Source organism: Choristoneura fumiferana, chromosome Z, assembly GCF_025370935.1.
Source record: "Choristoneura fumiferana chromosome Z, NRCan_CFum_1, whole genome shotgun sequence".
Classification (NCBI taxonomy): Eukaryota; Metazoa; Arthropoda; class Insecta; order Lepidoptera; family Tortricidae; genus Choristoneura; species Choristoneura fumiferana.
Window position 1 is genome coordinate 16,049,844 of NC_133472.1, and position 20,761 is coordinate 16,070,604.

At 36.2% G+C, this 20,761-nt stretch overlaps 2 protein-coding genes across 2 annotated transcripts; one reads left to right on the forward strand and one right to left on the reverse strand.

Moving 5' to 3' along the window:
• Positions 1–264: 264 nt before the first annotated feature.
• On the reverse strand, positions 265–1,788 carry LOC141440994 (uncharacterized). Its single transcript, XM_074105598.1, has 2 exons — positions 1,721–1,788; positions 265–1,595 (listed from the first exon to the last, which is right to left on the reverse strand). Exon 2 carries the CDS (start codon positions 1,588–1,590, stop codon positions 265–267), a length of 1,326 nt encoding a protein of 441 aa, XP_073961699.1. The 5' UTR covers positions 1,591–1,595; positions 1,721–1,788.
• Positions 1,789–6,628: 4,840 nt separating this feature from the next.
• On the forward strand, positions 6,629–19,596 carry LOC141429380 (uncharacterized). Its single transcript, XM_074089678.1, has 3 exons — positions 6,629–7,315; positions 14,247–14,415; positions 18,175–19,596. The coding sequence occupies exons 1-3, from the start codon at positions 6,764–6,766 to the stop codon at positions 18,495–18,497; spliced, it is 1,044 nt and encodes a 347-aa protein (XP_073945779.1). The 5' UTR covers positions 6,629–6,763; the 3' UTR covers positions 18,498–19,596.
• The last annotated feature ends 1,165 nt before the right edge of the window (positions 19,597–20,761 follow it).

Here is a 20,761-nt window from a genome sequence, read left to right on the forward strand (position 1 = left end):
ACCATAAACATTGTTGACAGAAAACTGGGACTTTGTTTGACAGGTTCTAGAGCGCCCTGGTCCTTTAGTTTCTGAATTATTTCTGTCATCTCCGGTGACTTTGGCATCGAAAATCTCGAGTCTTGAGAAGGCATTATGAGAGGCGGTTTTTCTATGAATGGGATGCGGTAACCCCTTATTATTTTTAAAATGAACGGCGGAGCCCGTAATTTCACCCAGTGCTGGTAATAGGTTTGTATCTGACCCGCCTGAAAGGTCCCCGAGTCAAAACCGCCTCCGTTTTCCATACCTCTCCTTGTGGGTAGGGGATGCGCCACGTTTGGCGTTACGTGGCTCTTGTACGCCTCTGTTGGACCGCCAATTCCTGGGACGATAGGTGTTATTATCGGGTCGTGGATGTGCCCTCTGTCCCCCAAAATTGTTTGATCCTTGCGCAGGACAATGTTGGCAAAAACTGGAGCTTGGTCCCTGCGCGGGATGGTGGTTGCACATACCCTGCGCGGGTGTGCTTTGAGGAGGGCCACGCCTCTTATGGAATTGAACGCCTTGCGCAGGCAAATTAAAAGCGTTTGACCCCTGCGCGGGACGCTGCATGTTTCCACTGCTACCTGCTTGCGCAGCAGAAGCACCTGTGGTATGCTTCGGTCGGGGCCAGAATGCCTTGCGGACTCCGCCCGCTTTCTCCAATGCGGCTGTGAAACCCTGGGGCTCAAACAGGTTTGAAGCGGTAGGAGGGATCTTGCGTAAATTGGATTTGTCTAGGGGGTCCTTGACTGATCTCAAGATATGCTCGCGTCTTTGTTGAATCATGTCGGCTCTGTGGCCACACACAAGCTGCAAGGTATCGACGGAGACTTTATGAAAGTCCCCCGCGTCAAAAAGGCCCTCTAATTTGTTCTTAATTTGCGAAAAAGACAGTTCGTTACTATCTCTAGCCCAGTCAAGAAAAACACGTATGTTGTTTTCAATTGTTTCTTTCTGTTTGAGTAACGCAAAAGTAAGCGCAGCATACGACCTCTCCGTGTAAGATAACGTCTTGGATGTATCATAAGCTAATACCTCTTCATTAGTTTCTAACTCCACAAAACCCGGAGAATGAGTGTATTGTTTTTGTACGTCCAAATATCTAACCTCAGACCATGTCTTACTGGTGAACCGGTTTAATTTTTGTAAAACTTCGAGATAATTATCCGGGGTTCTAGGAATTGTAGGTTCCTTTAGAGAGGTCTCTAAATTTATTGAGAATAAGGACTGAGCCGGAGTTTCAGAGTCAGCGTTAATTTCGGGTTCTACGTCTTCATATAAATCGCGACTAATATTATGGTCAACGTACTCTGAATTCTGTTGAGAATGAGGGTAGATCGGGGTACTAGCGGTAGGATGATGAACTAAGTTACGTAATAGACTCACCTCCTTCGCTAATCTCTTTAACGCACGGTTCGAACTATTTTGACGGCGGCTTTTACGATGTCGCTTCTTTTTCTTTGATGATGATGAGTCACTACTGGAACTTGATGACGATGATGAACTTGAACTATCGGAGTCCCTTTGTTTCTTTGCCTCTTCCATATCGTCACGTGACATGTTCATCGTCGCTGCAAAATTAGTAACTGCACACACAATTTTCCCTACAGACGGGTTAAAACAGTTAATATTAGACACGAACGGCAATTACCGTTAAAATTGCTCAAAGTTCAAAGTAAAAAGTTCAAAAACTTACGATACGTAGAAGTAGCGGTCTTTTTTCGTAATTTAAAAATTGTAGCTAGTCTTAGTGACAGAGCTCGACCGTTCTTGACGGGAAACAAAACGCCAATGAGGCAAGGAGCGAGCAGCGCAATACAAATAAGCTCGCTCGCCAGGGCTGGCGGTGGAGGGGGTAGCGAGATAATAAAATCTACAGACAATTATATGATACGTTAAGGAAACGGAAGCGCCTCTCTCATTATATTGGTAGGCTTCGAATAACGGTACAGGATTTAATAAGTAATTACTTAACAAAGGCCATAGTCGGGTTTACGTAGTAAGTCGGCCCTTATCCTTATACCCGGTTCGGTTCACATTATTCCAGTAAAATCGTACCAGTGTAGCGATACATTGGAACGGTCTTACTGCCATGGAATAATGTGAACCGGGCATTACATCAAATGGGCTTGGGTTTTTTTTTGTGAGTACCTCTTATAGTGAAGAATATTTATGCTGAGTATGAACATCCTGCTTGTGACAGTTTTTGACTTATGACTTTTTTAAAGATTTCTTTTATTTATTTTTTCAAATTCAAATCCATTTATTGCCAGATTTACTTTTTGTTATAATTTTAACTTAGTCTAGTATATCATGTATAATGAAATTTGTCAATTAAAATTTAAGAGAATATTTTTTTATTTGGTCTATTTTTTCACACGGTATATACCTTACCTATCTATCACTACGTAGAAAGCTTGTAGAAAGTGATAATTTCACAGGCGTTTGAAAATCGATCCCTCTGCGCGGCAAGCGAGAAAATGGTATCTGTGCTACTTGACTGTTCCAATAATTTAGGTACATTAATCACTAGCCAGATTAACGTTTCATATAGGCGACATACTTACTTATGACCTCATCTCCAATGATTCCTCAGAGGTGAATATGTAACTGGGTTGATGAGCGTTAACAATTCTGTTTGTCAAGATGGACATGTGCCCCCCGACCTGGACGCAGGGCACGGGTCACGAGTTGACAGCGCGTCCAGGATCATGGCTTGCCAACAAATTTTATTCAATTACACCATTTAACATGTCTTAGTAGTAATGAGGAGGTCGTAGCCAGTAGAATTAATCGTAATACCTAGCATCCTGTATGACCAGCGTGCTCCCTGACCTGATTCTCACCTTGTTGTACAGTCATATGGGACTATTAGGCCACCGTGGAACCGTTTCGCAATAGTATGGTAATAATAATAATTGCCTGCTAATGAACATTAATTTATTTATTCATGTAGAAGATTAATTTGTTAGAATTACGGGTAATCTGTTCTAAGTAGTACCTTGGTGACTAGCTTTGTTTGGAGTTCTTTTATGGAATACCTAGTTTTAGTTTCATGGAAGTTAAAAAATAATTAGGTACCTGCTAAAAAAAAAAATAGTATAAAGAAATATAAAAATACTTCGTTAGGTAGGTATTTCTGAAGGGCATTCGAATTCGAAACCAAGACACCAATTTGTAGGGTACCTACTCGTACGTTTAGATCAGTGATTCCCAAAGTGGTCCAGGTGGACCCCCAGGGGTCCACGGGAGACTTGCTGGGGGTCTACGTAGGCGTGAACAAAAAATGGGGGTCCATAAGATGTTAATGGGGGTCCACGAAAATTTATCTGCTTTTGATATTAAAGAGCCAAAATGTAAGCATAGTTTTTATAAGGGCCTACCTACATTGTTTTAAGTACCTAACTAAGCAGATAAAATTTTAATAGGGCAAGCGACTGGACAGAACTCAGAAGCGACATAATTTTTATTTTTTGGCGACTTTAAGAATGTGGTAGAAATGTAGCAGCAGGGGGTCCACCGAAACCAGTAAAATTTTGAAAGTGGTCCACGAGAAAAATAAGTTTGGGAACTACTGGTTTAGATGAAAAGCGCTTAACACGCGTTTTGATAACGCGTGTTTACAACTACTTACATACATTTTATTCGGGCCGTAGGTACAAATGCTAATGTTATTAAAACGCTCGTTAGGATATGTACGGCCTGAATAAAATGTAGGTATGTGCCTAGTTGTAAACGCGCGCTGTCAAAACGCGCGTTAAGCGCTTGTCATCTGAACTTAGCCTTACCTATTAGAACGAAACCGACACAATTCAAAATGTTCTAATTTTAAAACTTGATCATGTTTTGTTTTATACAAAGTTTATTTTAGTAATGTGAATATTTCGTATTGTGTCGCTTTCATTCTAAAGGTGCGCTATATAGCCAGGCGACCGCGTTCTCGTTAATGGGAGGGAATGCAACTATCGATCTTATTGCGCACGAAAGGAAAACGAACGAAAACTCGAAAATACGCGTTTTCCTAGAATAAGACCATAGCTGGGATTGCCCGCCCCCGAAAACCCCCACTCAGCAAATTTTATCGAAAGTATTATACGAAATAAATAATTATACAAGAACTAGCTGTTGCCCGCGACTCCGTATACGCGTAGAAGTATGGAAAATAGTTTACATCCTATTCTCAGATCTACCGAATATAGGTACTTACACTTACAATAAATATTTAAGGTGTGTTCCCATAATAACGGCAACAGGTAGTTGCTTGAAATATTCATAGAATATTTATTTGTAAAAATAAATATTTAAGGTGGGCTCCCATACGGCAAACGTTTTATACTAATGTCTAATGTTGTAAAGTACGGAACCCTTCGTACGAGAATCCGACTCGCACTTGGCTGTTTTTTTTTTTACTTTGCCCGTGCAAGGCCGGGGCGGGTCGCTAGTCTAAAATAAAACTAGTACTTATATGTAACAAATTTAACTATCACAGCCTAGTAAGGCTTTACAAGTTAATGCGTAATATTCGATCTCGAACACTTAATACTGCGACAATTGTCTTTTTGACTTAGTAGTATTAGCAATCGATCACGCGAAGAGTGCACTCGTTGTGTTTTCATTGATTTATATAGAGCAGTTTAAACCACTACTTATTTATTTAGTTTGTTATTATTCGGAAATTGATTTCCATGGGGAGTCAACTTAAACAAAGTATTTCTGTAAATAGCCAATCACCGGAAATTGTTTATAATGTATATAAATATTTTGTAAAGTAACGATTAACGATTAATTAACGATTCGAGGCGGTCTTTTTTATAATATAAAATAGTTATTTGTGCAACAAGAGAGCAAAGTTGTTTTTTGTTGCGAGTGTTGATTTTGAATCCCGAGTAAGCGAAGGATTCTATAATTGAATCACGAGCGTCAGCGAGTGATTCTAGGTTAGAATCCTGAGAGCAACAAGGGATTCAAATACACGAGATGCAAAAAAACTTTGGTCTCGTGTGACACATACAATTTTTCACCTCAGCAGCGAGAACATAATTTAAATGTAACATAAGAATAAAACCACATATACCTACCTGTTTACAAAACAAACACATTTTTTTTAAATAGAATCCGAATATTAAAACAAATATACTTAATAATAACATTTAAAACCATGAAAAAGTGTCCAGTAGATACAATGCAAATCTCATACTCATAACATGCATTGTAAGAACTTCTTGTACTAATGTCACACTTATTTTTTAATACTGCAAAAAGCCTCATCTTGGGGTCATTAAAAAGGTTGAACAATAAACGTATAATTTATTATAAATGTTATTAAACCTTTAAATATGAATTTTATTAAGATTTACAAATTAAATTATATATTACATAAACATAAATAGATTTGTTAAAAATTAATTCAATTTAACAAATATTTATTCCAACTGTAGTAGTATACTGCCTAGTATACGGAATTCTTTTATAAAAAAAAACAAGAGAAGCGGCTTTCGTGCAACGAGGTTGCAAACTTTATTAAAAGGTCGGGAAAATTTACATTTTGGAAATATTTCGTTGTCATGTAATTTATTAGGTATCTATATATTTTTAATACCAAAAATTTAATTTAAGATTGTAATCAACACATTTGATCATATCTATCTCTCGCTATTTTCGTGTTGAAGTGAAATTATGACAGATCAAAGTAAAGTTCAAATCCTCTTTGGTTAAAATATTTGGAATTCAGTGAGTAGACCCAACACTGTACTCAGCATTTAAAAAAAAATAATTAAAAAGTTACTTTGTCTCACGGAGTGAGCAAAATGCGATTTTGCTCACTGATTTCTCATAGCAAAACCTGCCTGTTTGAGGTGCTGAGGTGAAAATATTATTTTTAAGTTAGCTAGTAGATTTATTATTTAGTAGTATTTAGCTCTTAGGTATATGATTGTATTTTCTATAAGTTTATATTGGTAAATAAATTTATTCATTCATTTTGTAAATAAACTGAAAGTTTCAAGAAAAGTGTTGATCGTAAATATTTTAAAAAGGTTCAAGACCGAGTTATAGAAGCAACGGGGATTTCGAAAAGTATTTTTTTTTATTAAAGTGTGTATTAGTGTGTTAAGGCGGAGTGTTCTCTATTTAAATTAACGATGGAAGAATTCGAAAATGCTGATTTTGTTTTATTTGTGTCATGACAAAAAGTCATATTGTGTTAATATTAGAAAAAGATAAAGAAGCGTAATATTATTACTATAAGGTTTATTTTGTACTGATGGTTATTTCTTTACATAACTTTTCACGGTAACTTTGAAAAATTTTGCAAGTTGATAACAGAACAGAACCGCATATCACGATCGCGTGTCATCGTCTATACCCGAAGCATGCTTCTAAAATCCGAAGGTTTTTTTAAACACGGAGTGTATACGGAACCCTACACTGCGCGTGACCAGACACATACTTGACTGGTTATTGTGTGCAAAATATCTATACTTTTGCACCTGTACGTTGGATATGATTTGCTGCACTTTCCGAGTATGAGAGATGAAAAGGCTATATATCTAATGGACATCCTGTGCACAGCAGCGGCTGGTAGTTATCTCTCCCACTATTAGCTCCGCCCACGAATGTTATCAATCTTAGTTAATTTACATCCTACTTCGTGGACTGTCTCAAGTAGTCACACATTATAGACCACTAAGTATCACGCGACGTGGGTCACTCAACGAATTTTAACGAATTATTTCGAAAAATGTACATTGTATTTATAATATTGAGTGTATTATTTCGCATCGGTAACTGTGCAAGTTATCAGCGCTACGATGAGAGCACCAGTGGGTATCCGGCGTACACATCTTTAAACGGCTACAATCAATATCAAAAACACCTGAATTATGAAGATCTCGCTTCCTTGCCGGAAGGTACTCGGTACCCAAATTATAACGTGCAGTCTTCTACGTCCAGATACAACAGCATGATCAACAGCCCTGTCTCAGACAATGCTTATTACCAAAACGGGTACAACACGCCGCGATATGCGGCTGGCTACGGGCAAAGCTACGGGCAAGGTTACGGACAAAATCCTGGCCAAAATTTCGGACAGGGGCTAAGTTCCTATGAATTACCGTTTGTTAGGAACAACAGGGACTATTGTATTAACAGGGTGCCTCAAACCGGGATCTGGGTGGACCGCCTGATGGGAATATGGTACGGAGTAGAGCTAGTTCAGCACTTGGCCGGGGATTCCAGGGTGGACTATGGCAGAACTTGCATCGTCATACACATATCAGAGCCAAAGGACGAGGTGAGAAATTTAAACATATTTGAAATTGTTGTCTAAAAATTTACCGCTGCCGAGCTCGAAAAATTTAATTACCTAAATCGAAATGGCGATTCACGATTTAATTTTTTTTTACATCGGAAATAATCAAATTATTTAATGACGTCTCATAACTGTAACACTATCAAGAACCTGCTATATTTTTGTTTAGATATGTTGCCAATGTTTTAAAATAAATTTGATTTGTTTTTCTTACCTAAACATAAAATGGTGATGATGTTTAAATAACGAATATTTTTATGATAATAATTAGCTTATGACCTTTATCAGCTTTATCTCTAATGCAAATGTTAGGTACAGTATCGTGCCTACTCTTACTTTTTTAAATGACCATTCGTACTACGAGTACGTGTAGGTAGGTACACAGTCAATGTTGTAAAAGGTTCTTGAAACTTAGCTAAGACCAATTCATTGACAGCAACGAATGTCATGTCCAGGTGGTATTAACGAGTATGTTCATTGTTGAACAATGCAAACACGTAATTTTATTCCAATAATAAACCCCAAATGAATTGTTTGTTTACTTTGATCGTAGGAGACAAGCTCGGGTTATCATTATCATGTCTGCGTGCATTTTACCCGAGCTGCGGCTGCGGCGAAATAGCCTAACAAAGACAATTAGGATTCATTCACATCTTGATCATGCGACGAGGCAACTCTCTTTATTGGTTGTATAGACTTCAGAAAGTGAAATACCTACTATTATACAACAAATAAAATATTCTTTTTATGTACTAAATATTTTGATTTTATGGATTTGTTTCGCAAAAGGGATATTTGTTTTCACGAAATTTTATATCAAAAATATATTTTATTTTTTATAACGCAATGCCGTACAGACGCAAGGAATAAGCCATCAATACTTTCACGGAGTGGTTTTGAACAAAATTTATTACGGTAGGTAGGTTAATGCTAGAAGGTATATATGTTGTGGACCAAGTGATAAATCGGACATTTTTCATAATGCCCGGGCATTATGTAAAATGACCAATATATTCAATTAATTACATTGCCCGAGCATTATACATTAATAAATAAATTATTATTATTATTAATATCTTTCCCCTATTGGGCAAAGTAAAAAAAAACAGGTCTCATTACTACTTTTTTTATCTTTATGTAAAATTTATTGAATCTATAAACATCTATTAAAATCTGTAAAGTAAGTTATTTTAATGGTAGAATTTAATTTAAATTAAATTTATGGTCACAGTTGAACCTAACATGCTCCTCGCTGCGCTCGTCGTCGCACCTAACTTTCCGATTGAATGAATCAGAAATTTCCCAACGATCATGTAGCAATATTCATAATGCCCGGACAATGTGATAAATAATCAAGTTTAGATAATAATTATCACTTTGCCCGGTATAGCTTGTCATTATTCATAATGCCCTTATTAATCGCTTGGTCCATAACATATATAATACTTGATTTCCAATTTAACTATTTTTGCTTAGTAAATACTTAAAATCTAGATACAAATTACATTTCAACGTATCCTTGTTATCCAACAAAATTGGACGACATAGGACCTACTCACTACTCCACCAACAAAGCCATTACTTATTTGCAATCGGTCTCCTTCCATCTGGAATGAAGCATATAGTTCAGAAAGTAGTGCCAGAAATTAAAATGGTACTTCTATTTGTATTTAACCGCGGGGTCAAATGATTGCGTCCAACGCAAGAGGCAAGCGCGCGCGCATCGACTGTCAGTAGACGTCGATCAGTTAAACAAGATATATTTTCGCGAACGCAGACCTTTAAAAACAAAACAGTTTTATAACTATATATGGTGTATCAATAAACAATGAAACTAATTAGTCCATTTCAAGTACGTTTTGTATTGCTTAACGCATTGTTAACTTTTGCTACTGACGGACGCGATTTAAACGAAACTAGTAGTGTGTCCTGCCACAATCAACATTATTATGATCAAATGAATATTAGTGAAGTACTAGGGACGTGGAAGGCGCTCGAAATATATATGCATTTATCGAGAGAAGGAGTTATTGTCATTAACAAGTGTCCGGTTGTCAAGATATGGGAATATTTCGAGGTTGGTATGATTGATGATAAATACTGGTACTGGTTAAGCCGTTCTTGAGATCAGCGGGAATATCTAAACGCACAGACATAGAGACAATAAATCTTAAAATCATGGTTATTGGTCCTATTGCGCTCATATAATAGTAAATATCCAGTAACAGTTTTTTAAATGACTTTCAACATACAGGCATCGACCAGTTACAGTTTCATTATATATAGATTAGTGCAAATTGAAAATAAATCTAAATAGATGGACGGAGACTGTGAAAAACTGGTTATTTTCCGATATATCCGGCCAGATGGGAACCCTAAACACGTATCCACTCATTAGATTTCATACGTGATTGATCCCTATACACGCATTTGACATGTTTATCTTTGTACTAACAAAATTTTATACTAACATACAGGATTATTCAACCATTGATCTGCGTTACTGGTGCAACTTTATTTTTATCCACATACTTATAATAATCAATTAGGTTTAAAAATTAAACTTAAACTTAAAAAAGTATGTGTGTACACTCTTTACTTATTAATTTTTTTAAGGACAAAATATTTTCGTTGTATAGTAAGAATTTTTTGAGGTGCAATTATAGGTAATAAAAAACGTCTAGGTACCATAAATTAAAAATGTGGAGAACTACAAGGAGATTGCTACCAAAAACGTCCATGCGGAAGTCGCTCCATAAAATATTTGTTTACCCCAGTGACACTTTTACAAATTGAAATTATGGCACTATCGATCTGACATATTTTTTTTATTCTACTGGATGACAAACGAGCAAGTGGGTCTCCTGGTGGTAAGAGATCACCACCGCCCATAAACATCTGCAACACCAGGAGTATTGCAGATGCGTTGCCAACCTAGAGGCCTAATATGGGATACCTCCAGTGCCAGTAATTTCACCGACTGTCTTACTCTCCACGCCGAAACACAACAGTGCAAGCACTGCTGCTTCACGGCAGGATTAGAGAGCAAGATGGTGGTAGCAATCCCGGCGGACCTTGCACAAGGTATGTTCCTAGTGTGACCATGCAGCTTGCGATGACTCACTACGCAGCGGTCGCAATAAAGAATACGCAAGCATTTTTTTTGTTTGTTCAAATAATATTACTAGCGGTTGCCTAGATGCAACTTAGTCTGCGAAGAATTTGTTTTTTTTACCGTCCCGGGCGGTATACAGTTTTTTTGGAATTAAACTATCCAACGTCCTTCTCAGGGTCTCAAACTATTTCCATACCAAATTTCATCAGTGCCCTTAGCGTAAGTTTTCGGTTACAAAATACGTCTCGATCGCGTTCGCGTAAAATCTCAATTTGTATGGAAACACGAACAGCGCCTCTAGCGGAACGTTTGCGATGTTCGTGTTTCCATACAAATTGAGATTTTACGCGAACGCGATCGAGACGTATTTTGTAACCAAAAAATTACACTAAGGGTACAGGACCGGTTGTCTACTTTAAGCATTTAACACAAATGAAGATACTCACATTTGCTTTTATAATATTAGTAGGTAAAGATTGATGACAAACCAAGTTAAGGTAGCATTTTTCTAATATCTTAATAAAATAGGAAGGGAACGTTTTATATTTCAATTAGGTAGAAAGAGAGATCTGGCGTTGACTATGACGTTATTTGACATAACTACGATAAAAAGTACAATTTTTTTTGAAGCAGATAGATGGAAACTTCAATTTTGTATCTGTTGTTAGATGTTTAATAGAAAATTGCTTAGCTTAAGTACCTGCAGCAAGGCAACGAATTTTTTTAAGCCTAACTTAGTAGTAGTAACTACTAAGGTTTAAATAATTACTACTAATTTTGTAAACTGTTTAACTTCAGGCATATTGCGGGATTGAATTGAAAACACCCGCTCGCTATTTCCACGGAGTTGCAGTTGTCCACAGCAGTTGTCGAAATATCGGACACAGTAGTTTTGTCTAGACATCGGGTGCTCGTGAATAACTTGCTAAAGTCAATTTTTGTAGCCAAAATGGCAAAAACGGAACCTTATAGTTTCATCGAGTCCGTCTGAATATAAATCCACTTTTTCCTTTCTGTAGGAATTTTCGAAAATTCTTAAACCTGTTTTATACAATTATAATCACCTACTTCTGTTCCAAATTTGAAGAGTCTAGTATTTATAGTTCGCAGGATTCCGTTGAACTGAATATATAAATCCCGTTTTTTCCCGTTCCCGTGGGAATTTCCAAAAATCCTTCCTTAATGGGTGCCTACATTGTATAAGGTATCTATGTGCAAAATTTCAAGTCTCTAGGTCTATCAACAGTCAGTCAGTTTAGAATTTTATATATAGATGTACATACTTCTTATTCTATATCAAATTCGAGTTCCCTATCGTGTATCGTATATGTTCGAACTCCCGATACGTGGTGCTGATACAAAATGCTTCTTCATCCGGGTGATTTGGGTAATCAACACCCTGCTTCCGATACGACGCTTCCCCGCTTCGGAGAGTCGCTCTCTACCTACACCGGCCTCATTATTTAATAACATCGTGCAGGAAAAATGTATGCGTCACATAACTACAAACTTCATTTCACTGATCTGGACCCTTAGTTTAGTTTAGTTTATTTATTCATTCAATACATCATTACATTATAATTTACATAAATGTCAGTTATAAGAATTTGTATTGAAATCGTCAAAGGTAATATGATTAGTAATAATTATAAAAAATAAAATTCTAAGCATGTCATGTGAATGGAAACAAGGTAATGTACTAGTACTATTTTTTACTCTCTAATTACGTGCATATGTAATGTACCTACAATACGATTGGTACGTAATTGGCCAATTGAGTCTCAAAAAGAAATAGGCACTTAAGAAGTTTTATTTCCAGACAAGCCTGTGTCATATAAATTGGAAAAAATAATATTTTTTTATTTTAATTGGCTAATATTTATTTTCGTTAGACACTTGAGAACTCCTTCAACAATTATTTCTCCATTGTTTTTACGATGAAATTCTTAGCATAAGCCTTACTTAAAAGCTTAGTTGATTGGCTTATAAAATAACAAAAAATAAAGTCGCTCTTTCAATAACAAAGAGCTTAGCTGAAAATAATCTTCTTCCTGTTGTTGATCTTAAGGTAAATACCTGGGAATTACTTAATTTTGAGCCGTAATTTATTTGTTCAGTTATTAGTACAGTCTAGAATTAAGTATGAGGATTTACAAGCAGCAGAGACGGTATTGAGTAGAATATTATGTACAACGTATGCTTGCCTGTTTAATGTTATTTATTGGAACAATTAATTTTGACCCGGACTAAGCAAGAGTGCCAGGACCCAAACTCCTACGCAAATTACGTAGTTGTGTGACTCAGACTATCAATGACATTGAAAAGGTTAAACTGACTAACCCACTTTGTACGCAATGCTCCGGCATAGTTTACACTGATGCGCTCAACTCCGTCCGTCCGCGGATTAGCTTTGAGACTGCTAGTGCTAAAAAGTAGTAAGTTTGTACGAGCTAAATACTTTAACCACGCTAACAAAGTGGTAAAGTAAAATAAAAAAAAAAGACGGGACCTCCCGTACACGAAGTGGGGTAATTTTTTTCTTGCCTAAACTCATAGTGTGGGATATAGTTGGACAGGTTTTTCAAAAATCATTTTATGTTTGTAATTTCTTGGATCCGTTTGCAAAACAGGCTTAAAGTAGGTACAAACATAGGTATGTTCCATTGCCAGTACTATTTTAGAACCCTATTATAGTACTGTCAATAGAACTCTTGGGAACACACCCGTACATACAATTTCTGTTAGAGCGCAGAATAGAGAGGTAATAGTGTTAGAGGGAAGTGCCCTCCTACCCCTTTCACAAGCTGAAGTGTTGGTTTGAAAAATCTTGATAAATCATGATGATATATAGGAATTTATAAGGAAAAATATAATCAGGTTAACGAGTAATAGTCGATCAAAACTTAATATTGATTATTTGCCGCATATTAGTCCGGACGGAATCCTACACCGCGCGTGACCCGACATGTGTTGATCCAATTCTTATTTTTAATAAGTGTCATGTTATAATTTTGTAAATTTTGTAATGCCAGTTAGATATTACAAAATTTTATTTAATTTCAATTGATATAGATACTTATTCTCTGCAGTCAGAATAATATTTTTAAAGTTTTAGGTATTTTTAGTAGTGATGTAACGAATGTCATTTTTTGAACATTCGCGAATGCGAATGTGAATGCGAATATTCAGTTTTTCGTTTTGGCGCCAAATTGTCTATGGCAGTCTCGTTCGAACGAAGTGCGTTCCGTTTGTACTTTGTTCCGAGAATTACCCAGTTTATACGAACGCATCGCAAAGTAAATAAATAAATAATACCAAAGATTAAGTGAAGACTGATAATGTGATTATGAGACTAAGTATTTTTTTTGTACCTATAAAAACATAAAAATCGATTTTATTAACCTATCTTTTATCTAATAATTGTATTTTTTCTGATATTCATATTCGCAAAACATTCGCGGAAATTTTGCGAATGCGAATACGGAAAAATATGCGAATATTCGCGAATGCGAATGCGAATGCGAATATTCGTTACATCACTAATTTTTAGTACTATATGTTGTACCTACTTGTACCTACATAATGAGCTTACTGCAATCTTAAGTGTAGTTTGAAGGTTTTAGGAAGGTCGTAATACGGATAGCAAAAGTGCATTACAACAGAATTTACTATGGTTCGTTGTGTCTTTGGAAACAGGGGGGCCTTTAGCTTTAAGTTTATGTATTGAATTTTACCTATCTGTAAAATTATTTCTAAAATAAAACGAATTTCCAAAATTTTCCAATTTTTTGTTTCCAGCTCATCACGAACAGGCAGTTGCACCACGTGGAGGCGCTAAATGCGCGCTTCCGGCAGCGATACCGGCACCTGCGGCTGCTGTGGGACGAGGAGGGCGATACCATCGAGTACTCGCTCTACTTCACCAACGACTCCGCCGGCTACTGGCAGGCTTTTGAGGGACAGAACGGTGAGCGCTGAGGGCCTACTCCGAAATTCGAAAACCGAAGTTCGTATCGTACCGTCCCTTTCACTCTCGTATTAAATAGTATAAGCGTCAGAGGGACGGAACGACAAGGATTAGTCGCTACTTAGTTTGGGTGTTAAATAATAAAAATAAACGTGTGACGCGATAACACCTTTCAAACGACTTTAATGTCCCTAAGTCAACATTGTCGCAAATAATCACTGAAATTGCAGAAACTATCTCCCCCCCCCCCCCATCTTCCAAACAGTTCAAAAAATATGAAAATATGACAATTGTGGAAATTAATTAATATAGTGTAAATCTTCCCAGGTGAATTTTTCGCTTCGAGCCCTTAATCTTTCAAACAAAGGCCATTGCCTCTATTATCGCAAAGCCGCTAGCTACCGAGTTAGCACGTGCCGCTACAACATTCATATTGAAAAACAAACGGTATCATCATAGTATTAAGGTTCAAATTTAATGTCACTGATATTCTAGATATTACGTTTTGGTTGTGTAGGACGATAGACCACCCCGAGGCAATACGGCACTCATATTATTTTGATACTTGGTGTTAAAAATGAAACACGGTTATTTGGTTATGGAACAATTACTCACCTGCGACCTTATGATAGCTACGTTTATGCAAGAAATGTGTTTTCACTTCCACACTGTAAGAACACACACAAATCACACAAATCCATCTATGACCACCAACACACCAGATGTAACATCTGGTAGCATGTTGAACGGTTGTGTTGCTCTGAAGATGAGCTTTGGTTGAGTTCGAAACGCGTCAGTGTAGTGTGCGGTGATGATAGATAGGTTTGTGTGATTAGTGTGTGTTCTTACAGTACCTACGTATTTACTCGTATCTATACAGATAACAAAGGCTCCATCCAGAAATGGTCTAATCAATCGAATAATCAATCTAATCTAGGTAACATACATAATGTTACAGAATCTTTTAACTTGATTTGCACCCACTTTTTAGGGTTCTGTAGTCCTTCCTACAAATGTCTGATGATGGCGCAGTTAGGCAGGCTTACCATTATAGCGTGTTTTTTAGTTTTTAAACCATGAAAAAATATATGATACGTGCAGAAGTTGATAAATTGTTGTACAAATAAATAAAACTGTATCTTATCTACTTCTGCTACCTACCAAATACGAAAATGGGATTAAAACACATGCATCACCGAGTTTTGTTCTAAGGATCGATAATTTACCTAGCGTACGTAGCCTTAATTTCGTTCAGTACCACTACCATGAGTTTACAGTGACCGTACTCGATAGCGACGGCGTAAATTATTTGTATGGAGAATTGTACAGCGCCTCTACAAATAATTCGGCGTAGTACGGTCACTGTAAACTCATGGTAGTGGTACAGTTACTTACCTATTCATTTTTCTGAATAATAATCATCTGCAGCAAGTAAATTAGAAAAAGTTACAAGGACATTTTTTTGCCACCCTTTGTTTTAAAGCAGAGTGGCAATAAGCTGTTGTGAAACCATCAATCAAATAAATAACTATTTTGAGGCCTCAAAGTGCGATTGTATAGTATTGTGTTTGGTTGTGTGAACTGAGACGTCAATATAGTCAATAGGTAAAATGCAAGCATTTTTTTTATTTACGTCTCTTGTTTGAAAAACCGGGTGTTCCTTCAACAACCCGGTGGCGGTTATTATTGTAACTCTTGAGTTTATAAAAGTCTAAAAAATTACGATAATATGGGCGTTTAAATTATCATTTAGACAAAGAGATCTGTCATGTAAATACTCGTACTATGACGTCATATAATATGTTTTCACCAGAATATTGATGATTTTTAGGATTCCGTATTACGTTATACGTTTTATTTGTATCACCGAGCATCACGTGAACCTATTTAAGGGATAATTCACTAACTGTACCTATATGTATTTATTTCTAAAATGGACACTAAAAAATAAATTTACAGGTAATGGAAACGGCCATTCTCATTTTATCGTGCACCTGTCTAATTAATGTTTTGTCAGGCAAAAGCGACACGGCACTGAAACTGAGTGCACATCTAGAAAAAGGCTGGCTGCCATTTACATTTAATTTATCTGTGCACTCAAGTCTCTAGTGCGGGAAAGAAGCGGTATGGTTGCACAATAAAATGAGAATGGCGGGAAAATAGATTAAGAAAAAAATATTTTGTAATATAGCTCTGTGTCTTGAAATTACTGGCAAATGATGTCAAACACCCTACTTTTTGTGTGGTTAAATGCAAGTGCGAAATCGAGGAAGAGGTCGAATTTAGATATTTAATTATTAACCTAAACTCAATTCCAATTAAATATTATAAATATATTTAGTAACTTTGAAACTTAGCGATTTTTTTACAAATATAAGATTATGGTGTCGATTTGCTTTATTGCTACGCCTTTTCAAAAACAATTTCAATAAATAGTATTCATAGGTGCTCAGATAACAATTTTATATTTCATATAGGGAATTATTATATAATAAATACCTAAATTTTGTCTGTGGTATACTATATTTATGTGCGCATGCATTTATTTTGTTTGCTCTGCGGATTTTTGAAAAACGTGAGCAAGTGCTAGTATATTGTATGTGCAATAGGTATTATGGAAATGCAATTCAGCGTATCTGTGGTGTGCGTAAATCCTGCACCTACTCGTACTACGTGACTGAGAGACCTAATCTAACTGCAATTAGGTAGGTAAGGTACTTAGATAATATTCTAAAACAAAGCAGTACCTGGCCACCTAGACTTAGATTAAAGTGTGTATGATTCCTATACAATCTAAAATTAATACGAAACGGAAAAAATCTTTTGCTAACGCCCATGCTCTAAAAGTAGGTCAATATAGCCTTACGAGGCGGGAACAAAGTGAGTACTTTAGTCCCTAGGGAGTAAAAGTAATTATTTTTTTACTTTACTTTGAGTGACTTAGCTAAACTCAAACAGCCAGTACGTTTTTGGCATAAAATAAGATTGTGTGTGGACCATTTTCATGACGAAAATGTTACGTTCTTTGTCTACGTGGTCTTAGTTCTATGCTTTTTCCGCATAGAAGGTGGCGCCATTCTATTTATTCAAGTTTGTGTATGATTCATTTCGCCGATGCGATTTTGTTATATTATCTGTGTCTGGTTGGAAAAAAATACTTACCGCGAAAACTTTGAAATTGTTGTAGAGCGTAAATCATAAACGATTAATGACTATTTTTTTCTCGCATTCGAAGTGAAAAATAGAGTTTTCACCTCAAAACTGAAAGTCAATATAAACCCTAGGATAAATAGACACCCTCGCTAGAGCTCGGGTGGCTAACCACCTCGGGTATATATTGGCTTATTTTATTCCCTCGATAAAAAATATACTATTGTATTCAGCCCAAGAAAACAAAAACTTAACTAGGTAGGTACCTACTAAATATACCACTTTTAAATTTTAAAAACTTGGCACGCCTGCTTATCGGAATATATTACTTATACGAAAGCAGTTAACTTTTTTCTGGATATGTACAAGAAATTAGAACAATAAATTAAACATTACCTACTGTAAATGTTTTGAAATATTCAGGGGCGGCTTGGGTTTGATTGAACTCCCAAAACCCTGAGCCTAGAGGTCTACGGCCGTATCTGCATAAACAAAGTTACTTTAGTTTACCCGTATATTTTTCTTGGGATGAGCTTAATTGGTGTTTAGTTCATAGTCTCTGATATAGTATTGTAAGAAGTTTACCCCTTAACGGTATTCCTATTACAGGTACAATGTCGCAACGTAATTCGTACAAGCAGTTTTCTGGCGTAGTGCAAGTGCTGAAGGCAGTGAACGATCACCTGGTGCTGAACTTCTGCCAGGAAGCCACGAACGGGAAGTCAGCAGAGTTGTACTCCGTATTGTTCTCGCGGGACCCTCGCGGCATGACCCGCTGGGAGGTAGAGTCGGTGCACAGTCTGCTGCAGAACAAAAATCTCTCCGTGGCCTCCCGGCGGATGGTGTGCGGAAACAGCGCTGGAAGACACTTCAATAGCTTTATGCTCTCGTTTTTGACGTGCTTATTTGCTTATATTGTTTGTTCTTCGTAAGTGACTAATTATAACTGCAGTAGCCAGCATTCTTAATTATGGTAGAGTCGTTTTATAATGATCTTGTCACAGTACGTAAACCTTCGTAAAAAAGATTTATCGACTTTTTGAATTTACTCTATCTATAAGAGCTATAATTGCAAGTGTCACAGGCATATTCGTGAAATGACTATGTGTTGGCGCATGAACCAAGGCCGGACCTATATTGAAGTGGTTGATATTTTAAGTACGGTAAAATGTAGGTACCTATGAGAATCCAACCCCAAATTTGTGATGACTGACTTGGTTTATGTAAACTTAACTTTGATATAAAAATAAGACTTAGGACGTGTTTATGATACGCGAAATAGCTCGACTGGCATCAATCACTTGGGTCCGTGGTACCATTTTTCTGATACCTGGGCCAATCAACTTTTTTTACCCACACTAACCTGTCCGCGACATTTTTCAAACAATTGCAGATTTTTGTAAGTATACCTAAACATGTTTTTTTCTGTAATTAATTATTTTTTAACTAAATTTAATACCGTAACTTTAATAACCGTGATATATCTTGTTGGAAGTACGATTTTTTGGTAACGCAGGAGACGCCCAAAGTGTCGGTAAAATAGTTGATTGGCCCACCTACCAAAATTAATACAAAAGTTTTTTTTTAATTCAAGTCAAGTGTTGCAAAAATACTATTTTATTGACCTTGGGTAACATGTTGCTTGCTTTAGGTCTGCTACGGAGTTGCCTGCACACCTTAAAATGTAATAAAATACGAACCGAAAAATAAAATACAAATATTAGTTGATTACCTTCACACTACATTAATTCGCATGTTATAGAAATGGTTATAAATGTAGTACGATGTGACCATTATTATTATTAATTTAATGCAGACTGTTTATTTTTAGGAGTAATAAATAATATTTACTACTAAGTTTTTTGTTAGAGTGTATTAATATCAAAGTATTTATTAAAAGTTCAAATATTTATATAATTACATATTTCTTAATAAATATACCTAGGTAGTTGTAATTGAGTTCACAAATAATATTATTTATGTGCTTACTAAGTACGTATTTTAGCATAACTATCAATTAAAAATGTACAGAAAGTACCTAATATTTTTCATTGCTTATTTAGAATAGAATAGAATAGAATAGAATAGAACATATTAGGCAACGGACCAGTGACTCTCCTTGAGGAGTTGTACTCATGGGTAGTGGTGTTCATTTCCCATCAGATGACGCGCTTGCTCGTTAGCCTCCCTCTCACAATAAAAAAAATATATTTTGAACAACTAAAATAATACAACTAAATTTTAAAACCATAAACATATGCATGAATGTAGGTAGGTAGTTGATACAAAAGAAGGACACCCCTCAGCATATTATACTATACTGGCTTTTGCCCGCGGCTTTGCCTGTGCATTTTTCCGGGATTAAAAGTATAGCCTATATCACTCTCTGGCCCATTAACTATCTCTATGCCAAAAATCACATCGATCCGTCGCTCCGTTTCGACGTAAAGACGGACAAACATACAAACACACAAACATACAAACACACAAAAACATACACTACTTAATAATATTACTAGCGTAAATAGACCAACATTGGTGCGTGTGAAGAAACCGATCCTTACGGCATAAGCTATGTGTGGGAAAGAGTTAAAATCAAAATGACAGCATGACCCGTTTTGAATCAGTTAGCCTCCTTTAGCCTCCAGTCAAAATTTTCGTCGTATTTGTTTTGTGTTTATTTCTGCAATCCTTTCGATTTTTTTCATACAGCGGTAGGATTCCAGAATGGTGTCGTGTTCTGTGTTGTGTTGTGATACAAGCTACTGCAATAACCCAAATAAACATACATTTCGCAGGTAAATATGATTGTTACAAGTACCATTTTCATAGCTCTTATTTTCATTGAATGTACCTATTCTCAAATTTACTTATTAATATGCTAATATGAAGCGGTAAACAGTCTATTTTATAAATATGGCTTGGTTTCTAATAATTGTGTCAAATAAAAATATATTGTATCCGTGAACTTAAGCACTTACGGCGTAGTTTGTTTATTTTTTATCGATACCTATATCGATATTCTTCCAATAAAGTTTTGTACTAAAATTTGTAGCTGCTTTTCTCCGATTTAAAGATTTGAGAAAATAAAAGTAAAATAACTTAACTTTGAGCGTTTAATGATTTTAAGTAAATAAAATAATTTTGAATATGAAACTACCGTGCGACTCATATTAAAATTTTGACCCGGATAACT

Excerpts from the sequence above, each read along its gene's own strand:
- LOC141429380 (XM_074089678.1), top strand. The coding sequence starts at position 6,764 with ATGTACATTGTATTTATAATATTGAGTGTATTATTTCGCATCGGTAAC. Across the intron at positions 7,316-14,246 it reads TATCAGAGCCAAAGGACGAG|CTCATCACGAACAGGCAGTT; the intron begins GTGAGAAATTTA and ends TTTTGTTTCCAG. Across the intron at positions 14,416-18,174 it reads GGCTTTTGAGGGACAGAACG|GTACAATGTCGCAACGTAAT; the intron begins GTGAGCGCTGAG and ends TTCCTATTACAG.
- LOC141440994 (XM_074105598.1), bottom strand. The coding sequence starts at position 1,590 with ATGAACATGTCACGTGACGATATGGAAGAGGCAAAGAAACAAAGGGAC.